The 22,426-nt window shown below is 39.2% G+C and overlaps 1 protein-coding gene across 1 annotated transcript in view; it reads left to right on the forward strand.

The window, feature by feature from the left end:
- The window catches only part of LOC137287425 (sodium-dependent multivitamin transporter-like), a 47,669-nt gene that overhangs the window by 22,871 nt on the left and 2,372 nt on the right, over nucleotides 1–22,426 (forward strand). The window contains exons 4-14 of the mRNA XM_067819695.1: nucleotides 5,338–5,389; nucleotides 5,643–5,710; nucleotides 6,129–6,283; nucleotides 17,112–17,252; nucleotides 18,107–18,236; nucleotides 18,683–18,771; nucleotides 19,444–19,559; nucleotides 20,322–20,389; nucleotides 21,116–21,199; nucleotides 21,818–21,999; nucleotides 22,241–22,341. Of these exons, the coding sequence (XP_067675796.1) occupies nucleotides 5,338–5,389; nucleotides 5,643–5,710; nucleotides 6,129–6,283; nucleotides 17,112–17,252; nucleotides 18,107–18,236; nucleotides 18,683–18,771; nucleotides 19,444–19,559; nucleotides 20,322–20,389; nucleotides 21,116–21,199; nucleotides 21,818–21,999; nucleotides 22,241–22,341 (1,186 nt within the window). The remainder of the gene's footprint in view (nucleotides 1–5,337; nucleotides 5,390–5,642; nucleotides 5,711–6,128; nucleotides 6,284–17,111; nucleotides 17,253–18,106; nucleotides 18,237–18,682; nucleotides 18,772–19,443; nucleotides 19,560–20,321; nucleotides 20,390–21,115; nucleotides 21,200–21,817; nucleotides 22,000–22,240; nucleotides 22,342–22,426) is intronic.

Below are 22,426 nucleotides of genomic sequence, written 5' to 3' on the forward strand. Positions count from 1 at the left end.
GCCATGGTCTGTGATGATGTCCCGGGCGATGGTCGTGATGGTGCTGGAGCCAAATGCTTTCTTCGTGACCTCGTACATGGCCCGGATGTTTCCGCAGTCTGGATGTCCGTGCATAGCTTCATCCGGTAGTCAGTGACGCACTTGCGGGCGATCCTCTTTGTATTGTTGTGGGTTTCATCTATTCGATCCCCGCCTTGAATTAATCCTCCCTCTTCAGGTCGTGATGAGAGCAAAGTTCAAGGCCCCTGAGCCTGCTGACGCGGAAATGTCACATGTAGCGTGACCAAGAGGTGAAGTCTGTAGTCAGTAGGCTCCGAGCAGGTGTTCTTTTGGCGAAATCTCATTGCCCCTGGCCTGAAGCTCGTCATGGAATGTGTCTTTGGTTTCACCCGTGGAGCAAAGTGTAGATGCTGAAGATGTGTTGGGCCCTAAGGATGTTGTAAGATGGACAGAAAGGATGTAACCCCTTGGGAGACTCTACTGATGACCGGAGTGGGTTTCGGACTACAAACCCGATCCCATGAAGTCGGATCTCGTCTGGTTCCAGAAGTCCTTCTCCTTAAGGCTTCCAATGGAAGTGAGGCGTGTCTCCTGAAGGACAATGATGTCAGTGTTAAGCCTGGGAAGCTTGCGGTCCATGATGGCAGTTGTCGGATGTCGTCCACTTTCTGGAGGTCCTCAGAGAGACCAGAACACATTGTTGTGACATTTCAGGGTGCCAGCCGCATGGCTGTTGGTTTCTTTGTCTTTTGGTTGTTGCCTGGTGTTTGGTTTTACAATCGGCCTGCCTGGAGTAAGCAGGTTGTGGCGGGGTAGTACCTAACTGCTCGGGAGCTGCCCCGGGATAAAGCGGACGGTAACTGCCCGGTGGAATACGAGGATTTCTCCCACTGTCAGGAACAGACCCTAGCGCCCGGTCTACGCCAAACGAGTCTGAGCTGATAACTGTGAGACTCCTGCTCCCCGTGTTGTGTCTGGTGCAGCGAAACTTGAATGGCCTCTCCGGGTGCAAGCCTGGGCGGGTAGTATGGAGATGCTGTGGTGCACAGAATTCCCCTCTCGGCATTACTGACAGGGTCCGACGGTGCAAGCACAGCTACAGGAGTTGCGGAAGGTGTCGCAGTGCATGGCCATGAGCCTTAGATCCTCCATCCCCGATATTCTGTCGGGATATACTCCCTTACCCTTTGCCCGGTCAACGACGTCCACAAGGCAGTGGATCTATTCGACCCATAGCTGAGGTTTGGTTTATGGCCATCAGGGCATATCCATGTACCCGTGGGCCTGCATGCCGCATGTTTGGGAGCCACACTTCCTCCGTAGGCCCTTGTAGGTTTATCCTAAGGCCGCAGGTTTATCCCCTGTGTCGCCACGGGGAGGCACCACATGAGACTTGCTGATGGAGAGGCTCTATTCTGGCAAGGAAGTCTTACGTACTCGGCTCCCTTTCCACAGTCAAATTGCTTATCAGGGGTGTTAGCTGAAACCGAAAGGATGCAAGCACGATCGCTGCGATTGCCATCACATCACATCAGCCGTTGTGACACACATCTAACCTATATTGAAGATGAATTCCATGTATTGTGTATTTCTGAATCTTACTCACAACTGAGAGAGGGGTAGATTACAAACTTTGTTAAAAAGTCTTACACTTAATATATTTTAGTCAGTTAATCCTTTAGGAAATGACCCGTGAATGTCCCGGGGTAGAATAGGCCTTCAGCAACCCATGCTTGCCATAAAAGGCGACTGTGCTTGTCGTAAGGGGCGACTAACGGGATCGGATGGTCAAGCTCGCTGACTTGGTTGACACATTTCATCGGTTACACAGATCGATGCTCATGTTGTTGATCACTGGATTGTCTGGTCCAGACTCGATTATTTACAGACCACCGCCATATACGACAAGCATTGTCGCCTTTTATGGCAAGCATGGGTTGCTGAAGGCCTATTCTATCTCGGGACCCTCACGGGTCTTTGATTCATAAGAGCACGTCCTGGTGATCATTTTGGTATATTGTTCCTCTAACATATGTCATATTTGGGATTACGCTTTCTTAATAAAGTAGCAATTATAGTACATTGAGTAATTATGGTTCTTGTATTCACCAAGTATATATACACTCTCCTATGTCTAGAGGCCCTAAAGATATCGACCCACGGTCTGTGAAGCAATGGTGAGAATAACAACAATATGTTACTGGTGTAAAGCCATTACCTCATATAGTATATAATGTAATGGCTAATGTGTCCACTTGTTTGGGTTTTCAGTTGGATCTCTTAAATGTAGTAGACAGTATCCTTCAAAATGCTGGGTTGTCTTATAAATGACATTCCGAAAGTGTTCCTCCCACATCGAGAAGGAATCAAACACGTTCAGTGTACACTTGTAGATCAGTTTCAGCACGTCAAGGAATGACGTCATCAACATGTAGATACTACTCACTCTCAACTTAGATCTGTATTTGTTCCGCCTCCTTTTGAAATAACATATTCATTTACACATTCTATATTTGGAATTACACTGTCCCACCTAAGTACAGATTCTTTGTGGTAAGTTGAGTCCCATAAAAAAGCAGAAACAAAACAAACAAAAAAAAAAGAAGAAAAAGAAACAACAAAAAATAAACAAATAAACAAAACACAGATCAACCAAATCACCCCGTTGTGCACATGCTCATTGATTAAATAATTAATAGACAAGCAACCCCTTTATCTCATTGTTCGTAGCCTCTCTTTCTCTCTTTTTATTCAGGAGTATGTAGGCCATCGGCCCATAATACACAGCATTGTTTGAGTTATTTTGCAGCCAACAAACGGCTTTTATGCAGTTCATTTGCCTGTAAGACATACACTGCAAGATATCTTAATCCCACTGGGTTGTCTACAGACATCAATGCATTGAATTTAAACAGAGTAGGAGGGTTATAATAATATTGAGGAATATAAAGAGTGCGTAGATGATTATATCCTGGACAAATTAAGAGAAAGTGGTATTCATTTTCAATATGGTTACCTGAGCACATATTACAATATCTGAAATATCTAGGTATATTATGATATCTACCATTTTCAATGGCTAACTGGTGAGAACTGCAACGAAAGCGAGCAAGAGCAAAACGGAATTTCTTCACCTGTATACACTGTAAATAAAGTTCTTGTCTAAATACTTGTTTATATAGTGAATAAGAATAACTTTTAGAACTTGATGACAGAGATTCATACCAACCCTGGATGTACATATTCTCCACCCTCATCACGAATTCTGATAAAAATGCATCAATATTATTAATGCATTGTCTTTCCCACACATACCCAAACCCCATCTTATATAACAACATTCTAAGTTTTGCAGCCCAGTTAGTTTTACCATTGGATACATCCAATAACATTAAATTATAACATTTTCTGGGAAAACGTGATGATGGCGTTTCCAACAACTTGTGCCAAAATTTAATACAGCGCTTATACGCAAGAATATATACAGGAAATCTTCCACATTCCCCCCTAGCAACCTGGTTAGAGGTGGTAGTTTTAACACCTAATACTTTTTTACAAGCCAAAGTATGGACAGTCTCAATGGGAGAACTGAGATCACAGTCTAGACCCCATACCTCAGCGCCATAAAGCAGAATAAACATAACTTTAGAATCAAAGATTTTTACAAAGAAGTGACTATTCGAAGATTGCAATTTGGAAATAGATCTGAGTATAATAAACAAAGCCTGTGTAGCTTGTAAAGCTGAGTTATCAAAATGTTTATACCAAACTAATGTTTGCGAAAATTGAATACCCAAATACTTGTAAGAAGATACACAATCAATGTGGATATCTCCAAGAAACCATTTTTCGTTTTTTGAAAGCTTGCCACCGTGTCTAAATACTAAGATGTTTGATTTATCTAAATTTATAGTAAGGTCATTATCAATACAATGCTGATTTAAAACATTTATACGCTTTTGTAGACCATATATTGTGTCAGAGAAGAGGACAACATCATCAGCAAAAAGTAGGAGTAATAACTGTGTCAACTCGGGGTGCATTTGGATGCCTGGATAACACACGGCTTCAATATTTTCTACCAACTCGTTAATGAATATGGAAAAAAGAAATAAGCTTAGCACACAACCTTGACGTACACCAATGTTACACTGAAACCTTTCTGTAAACATATTATTTGCTTTGACACAAGATTTGACGCTATAATGAATAGACTTAATAGACCTCGCCATTTTAGGAGACAGACCCTTTTTATTCAAAATCAACCATAACTTTGACCTATTAATCAAATCAAAAGCCTTGGAAAAGTCTACGAAAAATACATACATTTTTTGTTTTTTGGAAAGAATTCTTTCTGCAATATTATATAAAATATAAACATTGTCAACAGTGGAATACCCAGCTCTAAATCCAGCTTGCGACTCAGAAATGTTACCAAAAGCATCAGACCAAATTTGCAGCCTTTCCTTAATGATTGAAATGTATAACTTACTAAAAACACTGAGAACAGTGATACCTCTATAAATGGAGACATCATTTACGTCACCTTTCTTATGTATGGGAACAATTATACCGACAGACCAGTTTTCAGGAAAAGTACCTTTAACATGCCATGAGTCAGTCAGGCTCTCGGCAATGAATACGAAGCTGTCCTCCATAAAGTCGCATGTTTCGTTATTTGTTCAACAGCAATGTCTATCCAGCGATATGAATACCATATATAATTTTATTGTTTAAAATGTAAAATGGACCTTATCGTGCAAAAATGGAATTTGCGATAGTTTAGATATTAGCAATTTCGATGTTTGTCTATGCTGTGTATGCAGGTCTGGAGTCCTGGGCGAGTGTTTGTATGTACATGGTCAGTATGTGACCCGTCTCCATCTAATGACGCAATAGTGACCATAGGCGCTTATTTCCATGACATGACTCATTTCGAAATCGTTCGTGCTGATAATAGTAAGATTTACTTCACCAGTCATCCTTAGTATGCGAGGATACAATTCGTCAGTTTCCTACACCAGGTTTTCCTGCTGGTACTGTAAGGCACGCGAAAATATGCATATATGCTCCACTTACGAAGCTGAGGTAAGATTTCTGTATGGCATATGTATTCTAAGGACATTACAGAGATGAGGCACTTTCTAGCACCTTGTCATGTATTCAGGGGCACATAATCTTCTGTCGCCACTTGTGATGCACATTAAAGATTATCAAAAGTTAACTCAATGGATGAGGGCGACACAAAATGAGTGCCTTCGTAATTTGGCAGGTGTGCAGTTTAGCACTATATGCACCTAAACGTCTTCAGAGTTTAGAGTGTTGCTTTCCTTGCAGATATTCTACATGGGAACTGTGTTGTATGGACCAGCCTTGGCGCTGAAGGCAGGTAATACCGGAACGTGCCACTCTCAGAGTGAAAGCGATGATGTTAAAACATTAAAACATCTTTTGCAATTTCTATAGTATTTATCTCATCAAAGAGGTACTCCCACCATGCAAACTTGCGTGTTTACAAGTGCGTGTTTACTGATTATGTCAAAGGTAAAAACGAGCACTGAGCTCTGAATTCCGCTTGTTGTATACCAGTGTAGAGATCAATGTATATACTGATTTTACTAATGTCATGCTTCAACTTCCAGTTACAGGCATGGAGCTGTGGATATCTATTGTCACCATAGGGTGTTTGGTGACACTGTATACAACACTGGTGAGTTCCAGATGACATATCACGGTGACACTGTTGTTACGGTTAAAGATTTGCCGTGACAAAAGGTGTAAGAAATCCCCACAGAACAAGCAAAAAATAACATTGACAAGTCTAAGAATATCAATATTCTTTTTACAAGTACAATAGAACTTTAATTCTGGGTTACAAATACAATGTCAACTCACCGAGTTCTTGGTGGGAGAGTGAGAAACAGTTATGCAGAATGTAACACAGCCATTGGCCAGGCAGCGGTTATGTAGATCAAGCGCTGGCGGAGATTGGTAGAATTGTACTTCAGTTAATCTGTATCCGTGTCGACAAAACGGCAACTAAACTTTATATAGTGGTATGTCTGTGTTGTGTACAGGGTTGTATGTGTGTGTTATAGTACAGGATGGTACGTCTGTGTTGTGTTCAGGGTGGTATGAAGGCTGTTCTGTGGACTGACAGCTTCCAGGCTGGACTGATCATCATTGGCCTACTGTTAGTACTCATACAAGGCTCCATTGTCATGGGAGGACTTGGGAATGCCTGGCAGATAGCAAGTACACACTCCAGGATCTACTTTGATGAGTATGGCAAAATATATACTGGTAGTCTCAAGCATTTCTCTAACAATAGAAAACACGTCACAATTTAATTCTGGACTCACAAAAGTCCAGAAACTCTCAGCACTGTGGCCACTCTCTCACAAGGGATTTCGCAAAATTAAACAGGCAGCTGTTATGTATATGTGTTAATGATGAAAAAATGAAAAAAAAATTTTTCGAAAACTCAAAATTTAAACTCGCTCGCCCATGGGCACGCCCATGGGTGAACAGTGGCCAATGGGTAGGCACATGGGCAGGCCCATGGGCGAAAATGTTTAATTTCATCCAGAATATATGTTTTGGAGGTTGTAAATGAATGAAAAAATGTTAATAAGTATCATGACACAAATGTCAGCTTGTTGTGACTTGACTCTGCTAACTGACAGCGATTTTAAAAAATCTCGCCCATGGGTGAAAAACATATTGGCCCATGGACGAGAATAATTAATTTCATTGAAACTACATGGTTTTTTTCCAGGCTTTGCAGTTTTTCAATAAATGAACGTGTATTTATTATTGTCTTGACACGAAATTAAGCTTAGTTTGACTTAATTCGGCTAATTTAAAGTGATTTTTCAAAAAGTCTCGCCCATGGGCGAAAACCATTTGGCCCATGGGTGAGAATATTTACTTTTACTCAAAATACACCTTTTCCCATGTTTTGGAGGTTGTGAACGGATGAAAGTATGTTCATAAGTATCATGTCACAAAATTCAACTCATTTTGAATTAATTCCGTTAATTTAGAGCTATTTAACAAAATCTCACCCATGGGCGAAAAACATTTTGGCCCATGGGCGAGAATATTTCCTTTTACCCCAAACACATCTTTTCCAATATTTGGAGGATGTAAATGAATGAAAGTACATTTATGAGTATCATGACAGAAATGTCAACTCATTTTGACTTAATTCCTCTAAATGAGAGCAATTTTGAAAACTCTCGCCCATGGGAGAAAGACAGTTGGCCCATGGGCGAGAATATTTGCCTTCACTCAAAATACATCTTTTCCTGTGGCTTGGAGGTGTTAATGAATGAGGATATATTTGTAAGTATCATGGCACAAAATCCAACTCATTATGACTTAATTCTGCTAATTGAGACCGATTTTCAAAAACATCTCGCCCATGGGCGAAAAACATTAGGCCCATGAGCAAGAATATTTCCTTTTCACTCCAAATACATCTTTTCTAATGTTTTGGAGGATGTAAATGAATGAAAGTGCCATTATGAGTATCATGACACAAAATTCAACTGATTTTGACTTAATTTTGCGAGATCAGGAAGATTTTTAAAAAATATGCCAGAATAATTACTTTTACTCAAAATACATCGTTTCCTGTGTTTTGGAGGTTGTAAATGAATGAGGATATATTTGTAAGTATCATGGCACAAAATTCAACTCATTTTGACTTAATTCTGCTAATTTGTAACAAGTACAAGAATCTGGACTTCCACTTAAATTTTCATAGTTTTTTTTATTGTCTTGGGGGTTGTAAATTTATAAATGAAAGTGTGTTTATAAGTATCACGACAAAAAAAATGAAATCATTCCGGTCTTAATTCAACTAATCTCGCTCGTGGACGAAAATATTTTCGTTTGCTTGTTTTCTTTATTTTGCAAACATGTGGTTTAAAAATAGATGAAATTCTGATGACAATTCAGTTTAATTTCGTGAGTTTAGTTTTATGAGCTTTACTTCCAGCAACATATACAGTACACTTAGAATACCTAGCCTTCTTTTGAATTTAGGTATTCTATAAATATAACAAAATTCAACCTATATCTATGAAGTTGAAGTTATTTGTGAAAGCCCTAATCAAGAGTGCCCAAACTCCAGTGACTATGCTGGGACACATTAAAAAACGGTGTTGTGAGATCTTTAAACTGTATTGAAATATGTCTTGTCAATTCCACTGACATTCGCCAAATGTACCTACCTAGTAGTTTTAAGTGTACCTACCCAGTTTAGCATGTTTCGTTTTAATAGTGTGGTCTCCATTTTTAGTAATTCCCGTTTGCCAGTCCCGGCTTTTTTTCGTCCGAGGTTTTGTGGGGTATTCTCCTATTCGTGGGTAGGTCACTCGCAGGGGTAGGTCACTCGCTTGTTTTCGTTACTATTTGTACTAATTAGTATGCGCCTCCTCGTGCTCCAATGCACACAGTGACCTGATTCGTCTCCATCGCAACTTAGGCTGCGTTTAACAGTACTTCAGCCAGTTTACTGTATCAGTCGAAATCTTACAATGAATGAATGAATGAATGAATGAATGAAGAGCAAGAAGTATATGTGAATGAATGAAAGAAATGATAAAAGAAAGAAGTACATATGTGAATGAATGAGAAAGATATAATAAAAGAAAGAAGTACATATGTGAATGAATGAAAGAATAAAAACATGCTAAAGAACGCAAAACTATCGTTAGATCACATGTTTTAACATCAGCTTGTTATTGTCTTCCTGGTCAGACGTAACAATTGTCAGACAGGCTAAAACAACAAACTATCTGGTTGACTGCACAGCTGCCTGTTGACGTAGTATACCCACATCACCTACTTTTCCTGCGTAACCTTCATCTACATCACCACCCTTAATATATTGAGCAGAGAGCACAGAAGGCCCTATAGCTGTAACCACTGAACCGTGGCGTCTCTCTGCTCCCAAGTTCCCAAGTGGGGGTGTCCTTCTCTACCTCTTCCATTAATCTTTAAAACATCTAACAAGCTCAACGCATGCATTTTTTTACTCAAATGTGATGTTATACATATCATAAGAGTATTTTTTTATGCATTATTCAGTTGATAAATTATTATTTCATGATACATATATGTACAATATTTTGCTTCGATTTTGTAACTACCCACATTATGACATTGAGACCATTCTGATTTATCGAGTAAAATACGATTGTATAGTTTTGAGTTTGAATCTTGGCATATTTTACCGGTTTGCCACTTTTGCACTCTGCCCTTTTAAAGGGGGCGTGCATATGTTGGTGGTTTTTAGCATTCCATCTATTCATTTGGATTTATTAATTTATTTGTTTTTGTTTTGTTTTGTTTTGTTTTTTACTGCTAGTGGGCCTGTTAGTCTGCTTTGATAACTGTAAATTTATTCTGACGTTTGACGAGCGAAACATGAAGTGTTGTTATCATGTATGTTATGTAATTATATTATTGGTATGGAGCGGCATTGATATGTATGTTTATGCTTGCCAATCCAGTCCCGATTACTTGAGGAGATTAATTTAAACTATAGATTACCGTATCCATACTATTAATGTGTAATCATTATATCGGGCTATGAGGAATACGTAATGTAATCAAGATTGACTTTGCGTTTACTTTTCTATTCTTTAAATAAATTTTCAAATTTAAATTAGCAAAACACTCGAAAAGATTTACTTTGGCTTTCGTGATTGTGGTCTCTAAGTATTTCAGAAATTATGTTGTTGAGACAACTAGAACTGTTGATCTGCAGTCTTTCAAAATTCATTTTCACGAGATATATTCTCCCTTTTTACCAGTTCTCAAAAAGAACATATAGCTGTTTACACAAAGGTATCTTCCCGTAAAATAAGTAGGACATAGCATAGCAGCGCATTTGCCATAAATGAAGTTGTTAAAATGATCCTGAAAACTGTCATTTTCAACATTCACCTTGCAAGCAATTTTATCAAGAAACTAAATAACTCATTACTAATGGAAGGAGTGAACTGAAAGCCCATTTTATTAACTGAAGTCACTGGTTGAACTCGTTAACATCGATTCACTTACATTCTGGTACACGTGTCTTATTTCGTTTCCTGAGGACACACATTTTACTTTTTTTTATAGAAAATCCGTGTCTAATCCCATAAAACAACACCGTTGTCACTACACCAAACGATTTTGACCTCGACCTAAAACAAAGTTTTAACTGACAGGACTACCTGTAAGATATCCCTTTCTTGATAACGAGTTTAACAGCTACGCCGAAATGCTGCTTACCTTATAAGAAGTTGTATATCCATAGAACTTTCGTTTTTTTTTCCAAATGATCATGGCCTGAACAGATATTACTTTGTCAAAGACTTCATGAGTGATTTTCAAGTTCTAATCCACACACTGATTTCCACTTTTTCATCATTTTGACTTTTATCTCAGTTTGTTGAGTATCTCAGCATAACTCGCAAAAACAGTGGAAACAGAGCGGAACGATGACGCTTTCTGTTTCTTCCGCGTTCACTTACGTAATTTCCGCAAAGCGCCTACGACAATTTCCACCGAAAGTCATGTCTCGTCCGCTGGTTTGTTTATTGGAGTAAAACAGCTGCCGCTTTCAAGTGTATTTTACTTGTCATATACAAAATTCATCCATGGATCACATTAGGTCATTAGGGGACACCAGCTTTGAAATGAACAGGTGTTCGTGAATGTATATGGATGAAAAAGTCTGATTGCGCAAGACGCGCAGCCAAATATCTCACATTCAAAGGAAATCTCGAATTGATTGTTTTATAAGGTGTCGAGCTGACCAGTTGGTTTTGGTGTTGTGTATAAACCTCCTTTGCAAGAACTTTGTCAAGCATACCTGCTTTGTCCTTTTGCAAGACCTGCACATATTAGTGTTTGAAAGACATTGACATTTATGTGCATGTGCTCTGGAAAACCTTGTCCGGCACGATATTCCTTCCAATTTAGTTATTGTGTGCATGCTGCATTTCAGTTTTGGAAATGTGCTTAAAACATATTTTGATTCTCAAAGAACGTGGTTCGTTTAGCAAGTAAAATATTGCTTTGATTAACACTTCACCAGTACTATGCAATATTACAGAATACACAAAACCGGATACACAAACACGACAAATTATAGCATTGTTATTAGGGGTATATGGGGTTATAGGAGTCCCTTTTTATCCACCGAGACAAGTCCTACACGCCCTGGTGGGGTGTGGATTCGGGGGAGGGGGTAACGGAGGAGATGACCAAGAAACACGTACTCCATACGCTATCATGGTCTTCCTTACTGCTTGAAGATCGACCTTTTCTCACAGTGGTCTATGATGACTTCGGTGAACGGAAAAGAACTTATTCACTGTGAAAACCAGAAAATAGTTGAATCCGTCCACGATTTTATCATAAAACACAAAGCTTGATTTTTAATTTTTTAAGAGGAAACTAATTAACTTGTCAAAAACCTTCTCACAAATGTTCAGTGTTTCTACAAAGAGCTAGTCAGACACAACAAACCATAACTCTATTTTTCATGTTTACTTATATGATAGTTGTATTTTATGTAATGATATGTATGCATATGTTATTATATGATAGTTCATATGGATGACGACACATGCTGCATTTATATTTTGTATTATATGCTGTATGGGTGAGGTACTGTAAAGCTTGTTCACCAGTCCCAATCAGAGTTCCAAAACACACAAATATACAACAACATGGAGATGTGTGGAGAAAATAGAGACATATGGAGAACAGCAATGTCATAACTGAACAGAAATCATTCCCTCTATTGGTGAAGGCCGTGTGGGATTAGTTAAACAAAGAAATCTAGTCGACCATGTCTCCTAATCCTCTTACTCCTTAAACAAACGACTTGCCTGGGCTGTCTAAAATTGAATTGAATTTTTTGTAAATTCGATGTTTCGGGTATTACGTGAGGAGATAATCAGGTGTCAACACTATGGCGTTCGACGTTCCGGACATGAAGGAAAACCAAATACGTTATAAAGTACAGTAATGTGGTCACTATGAGCGAGGCAGACGGTCTGATGAGCACAGCTCATTACGGAAATCTCTTGTCTTTGGAGCTGCTCGTTGAGACGCTGAAGCCTTCTGTCAAGTTCTTCTTTATTCTTTATTGTGGCCACTGTGTCACAATATGCTGTTTACAATGCTCACAGACCCTCGATTCACGATGACGCCAACTTTCTCGACTACTGTTCGTGCGACGACTATCTTTCAGGAATTGGTTCCACAGCTCATTCTTTCACCGATGTCTTCGTGTATGTGTTTTAGTTCGTTAATTAGCGTAGAGACGAGTCTTCTGCTATTCTCGGGCACAAGTTCTCCAAGGCAGTCGACGCTCCGGGTGTCATTAGAACAGTGTTGAGCACTGTCACACTCCACTGCTTTTCGACAGTCCTGTTGTGTATTTGATAAAACAATCGACAATCCGGGTGTGAACCAAAAGAGGATACCACCATTCTCATCGGTGGATGAAATGGGATGAAGAAAACCCGCATACTCTTCATCACATTGCTACACAGTATTTACCATAACGAATGTTTAAATATCACTTTATGTAAATAGAGCATCAAAACAAGCTGGAACCATGTATTATATTAAGATGGTACTAACTATACTCGATTCGAACCACTGCTTTACAGTTCACTGACTGCCGTGTATGCAGGCTTTTCCCACGTGGCGGGGTAAAACTTAATGATCTATTATCCCTCGCAAGGCCACGTGAACCAATCAGAAATGGACATTCTTAAATGGGGTAGGAGAAATGTGCCCTGTACGTTCTTATGAACCTTGATCTTTCAGGTACATCTCATCAGTTGTGTACAAATACTGGTCTAGAATAATGTTTCAAACGCTTTAATACGTATTGATGCAGGGGCTCATTATATATGTTCTTGTTTACTTCCCGCTCGTCAAACGTCAGAATAAATTTACAGGTACCAAGGCAGACTCACTCGCTGGGCCACTAGCAATAAAAAAACCAAACAAAGCAAAAACAGATAAATCAATTAATTTAAACAAATGGATGGAATACTAAAAACCACCTAAATATTAACATGCATGCATCATTTAAAAAGATAGAGCGCTAAAGTGGCAAGATTCAAACTCAAAACTATTCAATCGTATTTTACTCGATAAATCAAAATGGTCTCAATGTCATTATGTGGGTAGTTACAGAATCAAAGCAAAATATTTTACATGTTTATGTACGATTTATTTAGCAAAGCTAGAAAAATCCCCGACAAACACGGCCGCTTCTCCTCAATATGTGGGTTTGTGAGAGTGAGGGTACTCCCTACAAGGCTCACTCCCATTAGTTAACAAGGAGTCCTCCCATTTTATGTATTTTTAACTCGATAGGTACGGAAAATTAATTAGGCGATGTGGGTATGTCATGACTGGTTGATTTCTCAGGATTAGGTGAATTGGGTATGGTAGAGACGATATACTATGATCATAGGGATTTAGCAACCATGTTGGAGTGAAGGAATGACAAAACTCTGTGATAGATTAATGAGTGTCTTTTTTAAGCATTATGAAAATGGTAATGGTAAATTAACGCAAAATGCCCTAAACCTGTCCAGCGTGTCATATATATAATTTATCAACTGAATAATACATAAAAATACTCTTATGATTATGTATAACATCACATTTTAATAAAAAGATGCATGCGTTGAGCTTGTTAGATGTTTTAAGATTAATGGAAGAGGTAGAGAAGGACACCCCCACTTGGGAACTTGGGAGCAGAGAGACGCCACGGTTCAGTGGTTACAGCTATAGGGCCTTCTGTGCTCTCTGCTCAATATATTAAGGGTGGTGATGTAGATGAAGGTTACGCAGGAAAAGTAGGTGATGTGGGTATACTACGTCAACAGGCAGCTGTGCAGTCAACCAGATAGTTTGTTGTTTTAACCTGTCTGACAATTGCTACGTCTGACCAGGAAGACAATAACAAGCTGATGTTAACACATGTGATCTAACGATAGTTTTGCGTTCTTTTGGAAGGGATGGCCGTGGTGTATCATTTATTCTTTCATTCATTCACATATGTACTTCTTTCTTTTATTATATCTTTCTCATTCATTCACATATGTACTTCTTTCTTTTATCATTTCTTTCATTCATTCACATATACTTCTTGCTATTCATTCATTCATTCATTCATTGTAAGATTTCGACTGATACAGTAAACTGGCTGAAGTACTGTTAAACGCAGCCTAAGTTGCGATGGAGACGAATCAGGTCACTGTGTGCATTGGAGCACGAGGAGGCGCATACTAATTAGTACAAATGGTAAAGAAAACAAGCGAGTGACCTACCCCTGTTGTAGATAATTTCTGGTCTGACAAATAGGAGAATACCCCATAAAACCTCGGACGAAGAAAAGCCGGGACTGGCAAACGGGAATTACTAAAATGGAGACCACACTATTAAAACGAAACATGCTAAACTGGGTAGGTACACTTAAAACTGCTAGGTCCCAGCATAGTCACTGGAGTTTGGTCACTCTTGATTAGGGCTTTCACAAATAACTTCAACTTCATAGATATAGGTTGAATACCTAAATTCAAAAGAATCTCAAGGCTTAGTATTCTAAGTGTACTGTATATGTTGCTGGAAGTAAAGAGCTTCAACAGCCCATGCTTGCCATAAAAGGCGACTATGCGTGTCGTAAGAGGCGAGTAACGGGATGGGGTGGTCAGGCTCGCTGACTTGGTTGACACATGTCATCAGTTCCCAATTGTGCAGGTCGATGCTCATGCTGTTGATCACTGGATTGTCTGATCCAAACTCGATTATCTAGAAACCGCCGCCATATTGCTGGGATATTACTGAGTGCGACATAAAACTAATCTCACGAAATTACACTGAATTGTCATTAGAATTTCATCTATTTTTAAACCACATGTTTGCAAAATAAAGAAAACAAGCAAACGAAAATATTTTCGTCCACGAGCGAGATTAGTCGAATTAAGACCGGAATGATTTCATTTTTTTGGTCATGATACTTATAAACACACTTTCATTCATATATTTACAACCCCCAAGACAATAAAAAAAACTATGAAAATTTAAGTGGAAGTCCAGATTCTTGTACTTGTTACAAATTAGCAGAATTAAGTCAAAATGAGTTGAATTTTGTGCCATGATACATACAAATGTATCCTCATTCATTTACAACCTCCAAAACACAGGAAAAGATGTATTTTGAGTAAAAGTAATTATTCTGGCATATTTTTAAAAATCTTCCTGATCTCGCAAAATTAAGTCAAAATCAGTTGAATTTTGTGTCATGATACTCATAATGGCACTTTCATTCATTTACATCCTCCAAAACATTAGAAAAAAGTGAAAAGGAAATATTTTCGCACATGGGCCCAATGTTTTTCGCCCATGGGCGAGATGTTTTTGAAAATCGGTCTCAATTAGCAGAATTAAGTCATAATGAGTTGGATTTTGTGCCATGATACTTACAAATATATCCTCATTCATTTACAACCTCAAAACCACAGGAAAAGATGTATTTTGAGTGAAGGCAAATATTCTCGCCCATGGGCCAAACTGTCTTTCTCCCATGGGCGAGAGTTTTCAAAATTGCTCTCATTTAGAGGAATTAAGTCAAAATGAGTTGAAATTTCTGTCATGATACTCATAAATGTACTTTCATTCATTTACATCCTCCAAATATTGGAAAAGATGTGTTTGGGGTAAAAGGAAATATTCTCGCCCATGGGCCAAAATGTTTTTCGCCCATGGGTGAGATTTTGTTAAATAGCTCTAAATTAACGGAATTAATCCAAAATGAGTTGAATTTTGTGACATGATACTTACGAACATACTTTCATCCATTCACAACCTCCAAAACATGGGAAAAGGTGTATTTTGAGTAAAAGTAAATATTCTCACCCATGGGCCAAATGGTTTTCGCCCATGGGCGAGACTTTTTGAAAAATCACTTTAAATTAGCCGAATTAAGTCAAACTAAGCTTAATTTCGTGTCACGACAATAATAAATACACGTTCATTTATTGAAAAACTGCAAAGCCTGGAAAAAAACCATGTAGTTTCAATGAAATTAATTATTCTCGTCCATGGGCCAATATGTTTTTCACCCATGGGCGAGATTTTTTAAAATCGCTGTCAGTTAGCAGAGTCAAGTCACAACAAGCTGACATTTGTGTCATGATACTTATTAACATTTTTTCATTCATTTACAACCTCCAAAACATTTATTCTGGATGAAATTAAACACTTTCGCCCATGGGCCTGCCCATGTGCCTACCCATTGGCCACTGTTCGCCCATGGGCGTGCCCATGGGCGAGCGAGTTTAAATTTTGAGTTTTTGAAAAATTTTTTTTTCATTTTTTCATCCTTAGCACATATACATAACAGCTGCCTGTTTAATTTTGCGAAATCCCTTGTGAGAGAGTGGCCACAGTGCTGAGAGTTTCTGGACTTTTGTGAGTCCAGAATTAAATTGTGACGTGTTAGAATATATCATACGTTACACACATACACACACACACACACACATATATGAGTTCTAGTCGACATACATACATATATATACACACACACACATACATATATATACATATATACATATATACATATATATATATATATATGTGTGTGTGTGTGTGTGTGTGTGTGTGTGTGTATATACTAGAGACATATAATAAACAATGTTGGTATTCATTGGTTGGTATTCAAACAGATCATTTGTCAGCAAAGACAATGAAATAACATTAGGATCGTTCCTGTTGGATCTGCTACTCAACCTAACGAGAACAGTTATGCTCAGTTTGAATTTCAGTATTTATTGTTATTTCTTAACTGAATGTTAAAGCAATAATTCTGTTGCTTGTCTATATCCCACAAACAGCTTATTGCTGCAGAAACATACACGGGCTCATTGTAATCAGGTCGCAGTATACTCGACACTATTCGGATTTGTTAACCAGGACACTCTCAGCCTTACGTTCTCGCGTATCTTTAGCTGTGATGTTTCTGTGCATGGGACACCAACCTGGGATATCTAACTGATTCGGCTGTTGCTCAGTTTCAGTGTAGATCCTGGCACCCGGGTGTCTGTGTGGTCTGCGGTGGTGGGAGGGGGAATAATGTGGATGTCCTTCTTATCGGTCAACCAGTGTCAGGTACAACGCCTGTTCGCCTGCCCGACACAAAGGAAAGCTCAGATGTAAGTCTCAACGAATGGAACGTATGATATATACAGTCGTGCCCCGTTTATCCGAACCTCAGATATCCAGAAAAGTCGTTTTCCGAACAAAAATTCCTTAAAACGAATGCACAATTTTGTACATTTCTCATTTATTCGGAAATCCAGTTTCTGCATTCGGACGGTCATTTTCACATACAAAACGTTAAAGCTTTGTCTCGTATATCCGAATGGCCGATCACCAGTAGTATGTTTGCACCAATACCTATTGGAGGTGTAAACAAACTCGTGCATTAATTGTAACTGTTTTGTGTTAGTGTACATGGAAATACAACCGCTTTATATACACAATGCAAAACGCCGTCTCTACTATCCAATGTCAATTATATTTTAGGGATATTGTAAAGATGCGTTTATGTACGAATTAACGCTGTAATGATAGCGACAACTCGGATTAAAACACATTTACATCCTTGTCAATCACCCGACCAGACGTCGCTATATTCGTACATGACCAATCTGGGCACTGTATTTATTCTGTAATACTTTTCAACGTATCACCGTCAGGCAACAATATACTTCCATTAATCATTGTCTTCGTATCACTATTAGACAACACCCCACGTCATGATACGTTATAAAGATACACAATTCTGACAGTCACACACCCGACTCTGTATACCGGCCAACGACCAGTACAGATCTGGACTCATTCACACCAGAAATTGTCACGCTGAAACACGGTATAATATCAACTTCAGTTCGTGTTCATGTTTGAAAGACAAGCTGACGTGGAAGTACCACAATAATTTCAATTTTGGGTGATTCGGACGACTCCGAGCAATGTTTCATTTACATCCTACTGTGTCTTCCAGAGCCATGTGGTTGAGCGGCCTCCAGATGGTCGTGATTGTCAGTCTGTGTTGTCTGGTCGGGGTGTTACTGTTCGCCTTCTACAAAGACTGCAACCCCCTCCACTACAACCTCGTCAGCAACACGGACGAGGTGAACTAAGCCTGCGATATAATTTACTAAATGCAGTGTTGGTAACATGCATAAGTCTCACCCACTATGCGGTTGTTATCCAAAAATTCGTTCTTGGATGTCAATTTTCATATCATCCTCAGATTGCTGGCCAACCTGTCTGATTGTAGACTCAACTGTTATATAGCTATAACTGAGGGAGGATTTGTGTTTTGACTTATGGCAGTGTCGTCCCCGTCAGGGTGTATTTCTTAATGTTATGTCACGTTATGTCGTGTTCTCCCACTAGACATTGTTACTGATGTCTTCAAGCTGAGCACGTGTGTGTGTCTGTTCTGCAACCGTCACCTCAAATTGGTTTGATTTCACGTTTCGCTTAAGCTTATGTTCATGAAAGTAATTATCCAGTCTATATGGAAACGAAACTATTAAAAAGTGACTGAAATGTGATATAATGAAAATTGCAGTTACTGCCTCTGTTCGTGATGGACATCTTGGGACATCTGCCAGGTCTACCTGGAATCTTCCTCTCCTGTATCTTCAGTGGCAGCCTCAGGTACAAAAGTATCATATGTGCATATACAAGATACAATGACAGTCCCAGATACAACAATATCACGTGTGTATGTACAAATTACAGTGACAGTCTCAGGTGCAACAATATCATATGTATATACAACATACAATGACAACCTCAGGTACAACAATATGTGTCTCTTTGATGTATGGCTAGATTTCCTAAATTGATAACAGCTGAAAGGATGATCTAAATCCAGCTAGGGTCCATGCAACAAGCAAATGTACTGTAAGTCCCCATGAATCCTAGTGTGGTGATCTGCCTTCTGTTGTTGGTGATACATAGCCCGTATTTTATATTGTCCAAATTGTGATATTAGTTTTAACTTTCCACACTAGTTTTAAATTGTAACTGTGATATTCTAGTTGTTTTACTGTCCTCTGACGACAGGTTTTTATAGCGTATGCACATTTCATTTCAATATCAAACATGTTCTCGTCACGATATGGCTAAAATCACTCACTTACTCAGGTACAACAGTATCCAACATGCAATATCGTGTGCATATGAAACATGCAATAACAGCCCGTTATCCCCTGTCATTACTTCCAGCGCTCTCTCACCAGGTGTTATCATACAATTTAGTCTAACAGCTTCTTGACACCCTGAAGTCTTCTGTTATCACCTGTTGCCTCATGTCATCACTTCCAGCACTCTCTCATCCGGGATGAATGCTGTGTCGGCGGTGGTGCTAGAGGACTACTTCCGACCTTTCTGCAGCTGTAGCATCAACAACTTCACAGCAACTGTCATCACCAAGGTTACAAGTAGGTCGTGGGCATCATCATGGCGGAAACAATGGAACAGTTTCGTTTCTGTCAGTCACAACATATTAACAGGCCTGTGATACCGTTTCATATTTTTGTAGCAGGAAATGAAAGGAAACACATCTGATGTACCTAAATACTCATTCCTATGGACTGTCATACACGTAGTGGGGGATATCCGATGAAGGGGAAACTACGCGATTTGGATATGAAGCAGGCCAGGGTGGCTGAAACATAAACATTCCAAAACGTGCACTAGTCAACTCACACTCTGAGAGAGGAAATTGGAAATAAATAGTTAAAAGAGAAACAGAGGTGAATTATATTAGGCAACCAGTCGTATCACATTTTGGAAATTGATTTCTATAAAAGTCATATACATATATTGTATAAAGGAATTGATATAAATTCAAGATAAAACCTCTTCGTCAAATTAGTATGCACGGTTTTATTTATAAACGTGAGAATATTAATTTCTGCTGAGCGGTTAAGCTCACCCAGCAACAGATCCATGGAGCAACTGTTTCTTAACATGTTCAGTGTGTGTATTGTTTGTTAACATGTTCAGTGTGTGTATTGTTTGTTAACATGTTCAGTGTGTGTATTGTTTGTTACATGTTCAGTGTGTGTATTGTTTGTTAACATGTTCAGTGTGTGTATTGTTTGTTAACATGTTCAGTGTGTGTATGTTTTTTAGAAGTAGTTACCATCAAGGTCGGTCATTAGATATGGCAAACAGATAAACGTGACGCTTGATTTCAGCTGTAGGATGTGGAGCCCTGTGTGTTGGCATCGCGTTTCTTGCTTCAGGAGTCAGTAATTTGCTTGAGGTATGCAAAAAAAACCACCAAACACACACCCAAACAATGTTAAATAACAATGTAAACGAGTCTTCAACTAACTCAAGATTTTAGGGGCATATCTATGTGATGTCAATTCAAACTTGCAATAAATCACATTTATATTCATTCTTAATGATGAACTTCAATTATATATCTGCCTCTGTAGTTTCAAACAAACTGGAGTTGTGGAGATTGTATTTGGACTTTCAACTTCGAGATCAAGTCGGTATGATCTTCCACAGAGCTGTGAAATGGAAAACATTTATGGTTCATGTAATCAAGACACAAAGCAATTATTTCTCTGAAATTATGATCGTTGATCAAGGCATTCTAAGCTACTGTTTCTTGACACCAGGCACAGAAACATGTATGAGTAATTTTAAGCTCTTTAATAAATTTGACGATGGCGTTCTTTCCAATAGATAATCAAGCATGATGACTTCCATGACTTACACAGGTTACAAACTGCATCTTGCCGTGAGATGATGGAACTGGCAACCAGCTAACACACCACTGATATGTCATGGTTTAGTGTCAGGGAAATAACTTCCTAGCCTCCATCACTGTCCACCTGAGAAATCTCGTGTTAGGGTAGTTGTGGTTCTGATCTGTCCTTGGTTGACATCAATATGTCAACAGTGGGTTGAGATTCTCGTAAACAGAAAAGGACCTGTGTTATTCACCGTCTAATTGTATGTTTACAACTTTGTCCAGCTCTCTTACATCACAAGTGTCATTGATGGGCCGTTGTTTGGAGTTTTCATACTTGGGATGTTCTTTCCCCAAGCTAATAAATGGGTGAGTCATCCACACGTACGTAGCGATGTGTCACTGCTGTTAAATATATTCATGAATCTTAGATAGCTCAGTAAACATCAGTACAACACGACATGTAGGATTAAGATATACCTGTAGGTGCTTGCAAATCTCTTATAGATAATGAAGAACATTTCGTGACTCTTGTGACAACACATGTACAGCGAAATGAAAGAACTTTGACCGCACGATCTCGACAAGTGTTACGCTTTTACCTCGGGGGTCCTTATAGACACATAGAACATAAAACACACACACACACACATTCCCCCAGTCACTACCTCACTCACTCACTCACTCACTCACTCTCACCTACTAACACACACACACCAACACACACACACAAAACACGCACAGATACACTAACACTCCTCTGGTATCTTCGTCGCGATATTGCTGGAATATTGCTAAAAGCGGCGTAAAACCACACTCAGTCAGATGTCTTGGCAGGCCTATTTACAGCCTCGTGATTGCTGTATCGTCCATGTATTTATATAGCACTGATATCAGGTCGTGCTTCCACTGGTATTGCCCTCAAACCGATATTTCCCTGTTATGAGGTCGTGGAAATGGTGTAAGTAATTGTTTCACCAATGACAGGGTGCTCTGTGCGGCTATCTGACTGGCGTCGTCGTCTTGGTATGGATCGCGGTGGGAGCTTTAGTCCGCGGCATCGCCGCGCCCATGTCGCAGTTTTCGGTACAGGGTTGCAACTGGACCGCTACCAACTCCACCGTGCCACCACCAACCTCTTCAGTGAATGACAACACGTCAACAGAAGTGTAGGTTGACATTTTTTTGTATATTTCCCTGGGTAACCAATACAGCGTGGCCGTGCGCGTATAATGGCGATGCCTATCACATTATAGGGCCTCATCTGTTTTGTCAAGCAATGTGGTTTGTTTTTTTATCAATTAGAGGTTGTGCTTCTGAACATTCGACCGCCTTTGGCGTCCAGGAAGAATGTATGCCGCTGAACCAGCGGTGTATCTCAGTTGACGACTATGTAATACTTGCTTCTAGAAACGACGCTCTCGCCGTCTACCAGCTCTCCTTTCTCTACTACTCAGCGACAGGGGCTTTTATCAACGTTATTGTCGGTATCACCATTAGCCTTATAACAGGTAACTCATCAGTCTCATCACAGGTAACTCATCATTCTCATCATAGGTAACTCATCATTCTCATCACAGTTAGCTCATCATTCTC

This window comes from Haliotis asinina, chromosome 6, assembly GCF_037392515.1.
Source record: "Haliotis asinina isolate JCU_RB_2024 chromosome 6, JCU_Hal_asi_v2, whole genome shotgun sequence".
NCBI lineage: Eukaryota > Metazoa > Mollusca > Gastropoda > Lepetellida > Haliotidae > Haliotis > Haliotis asinina.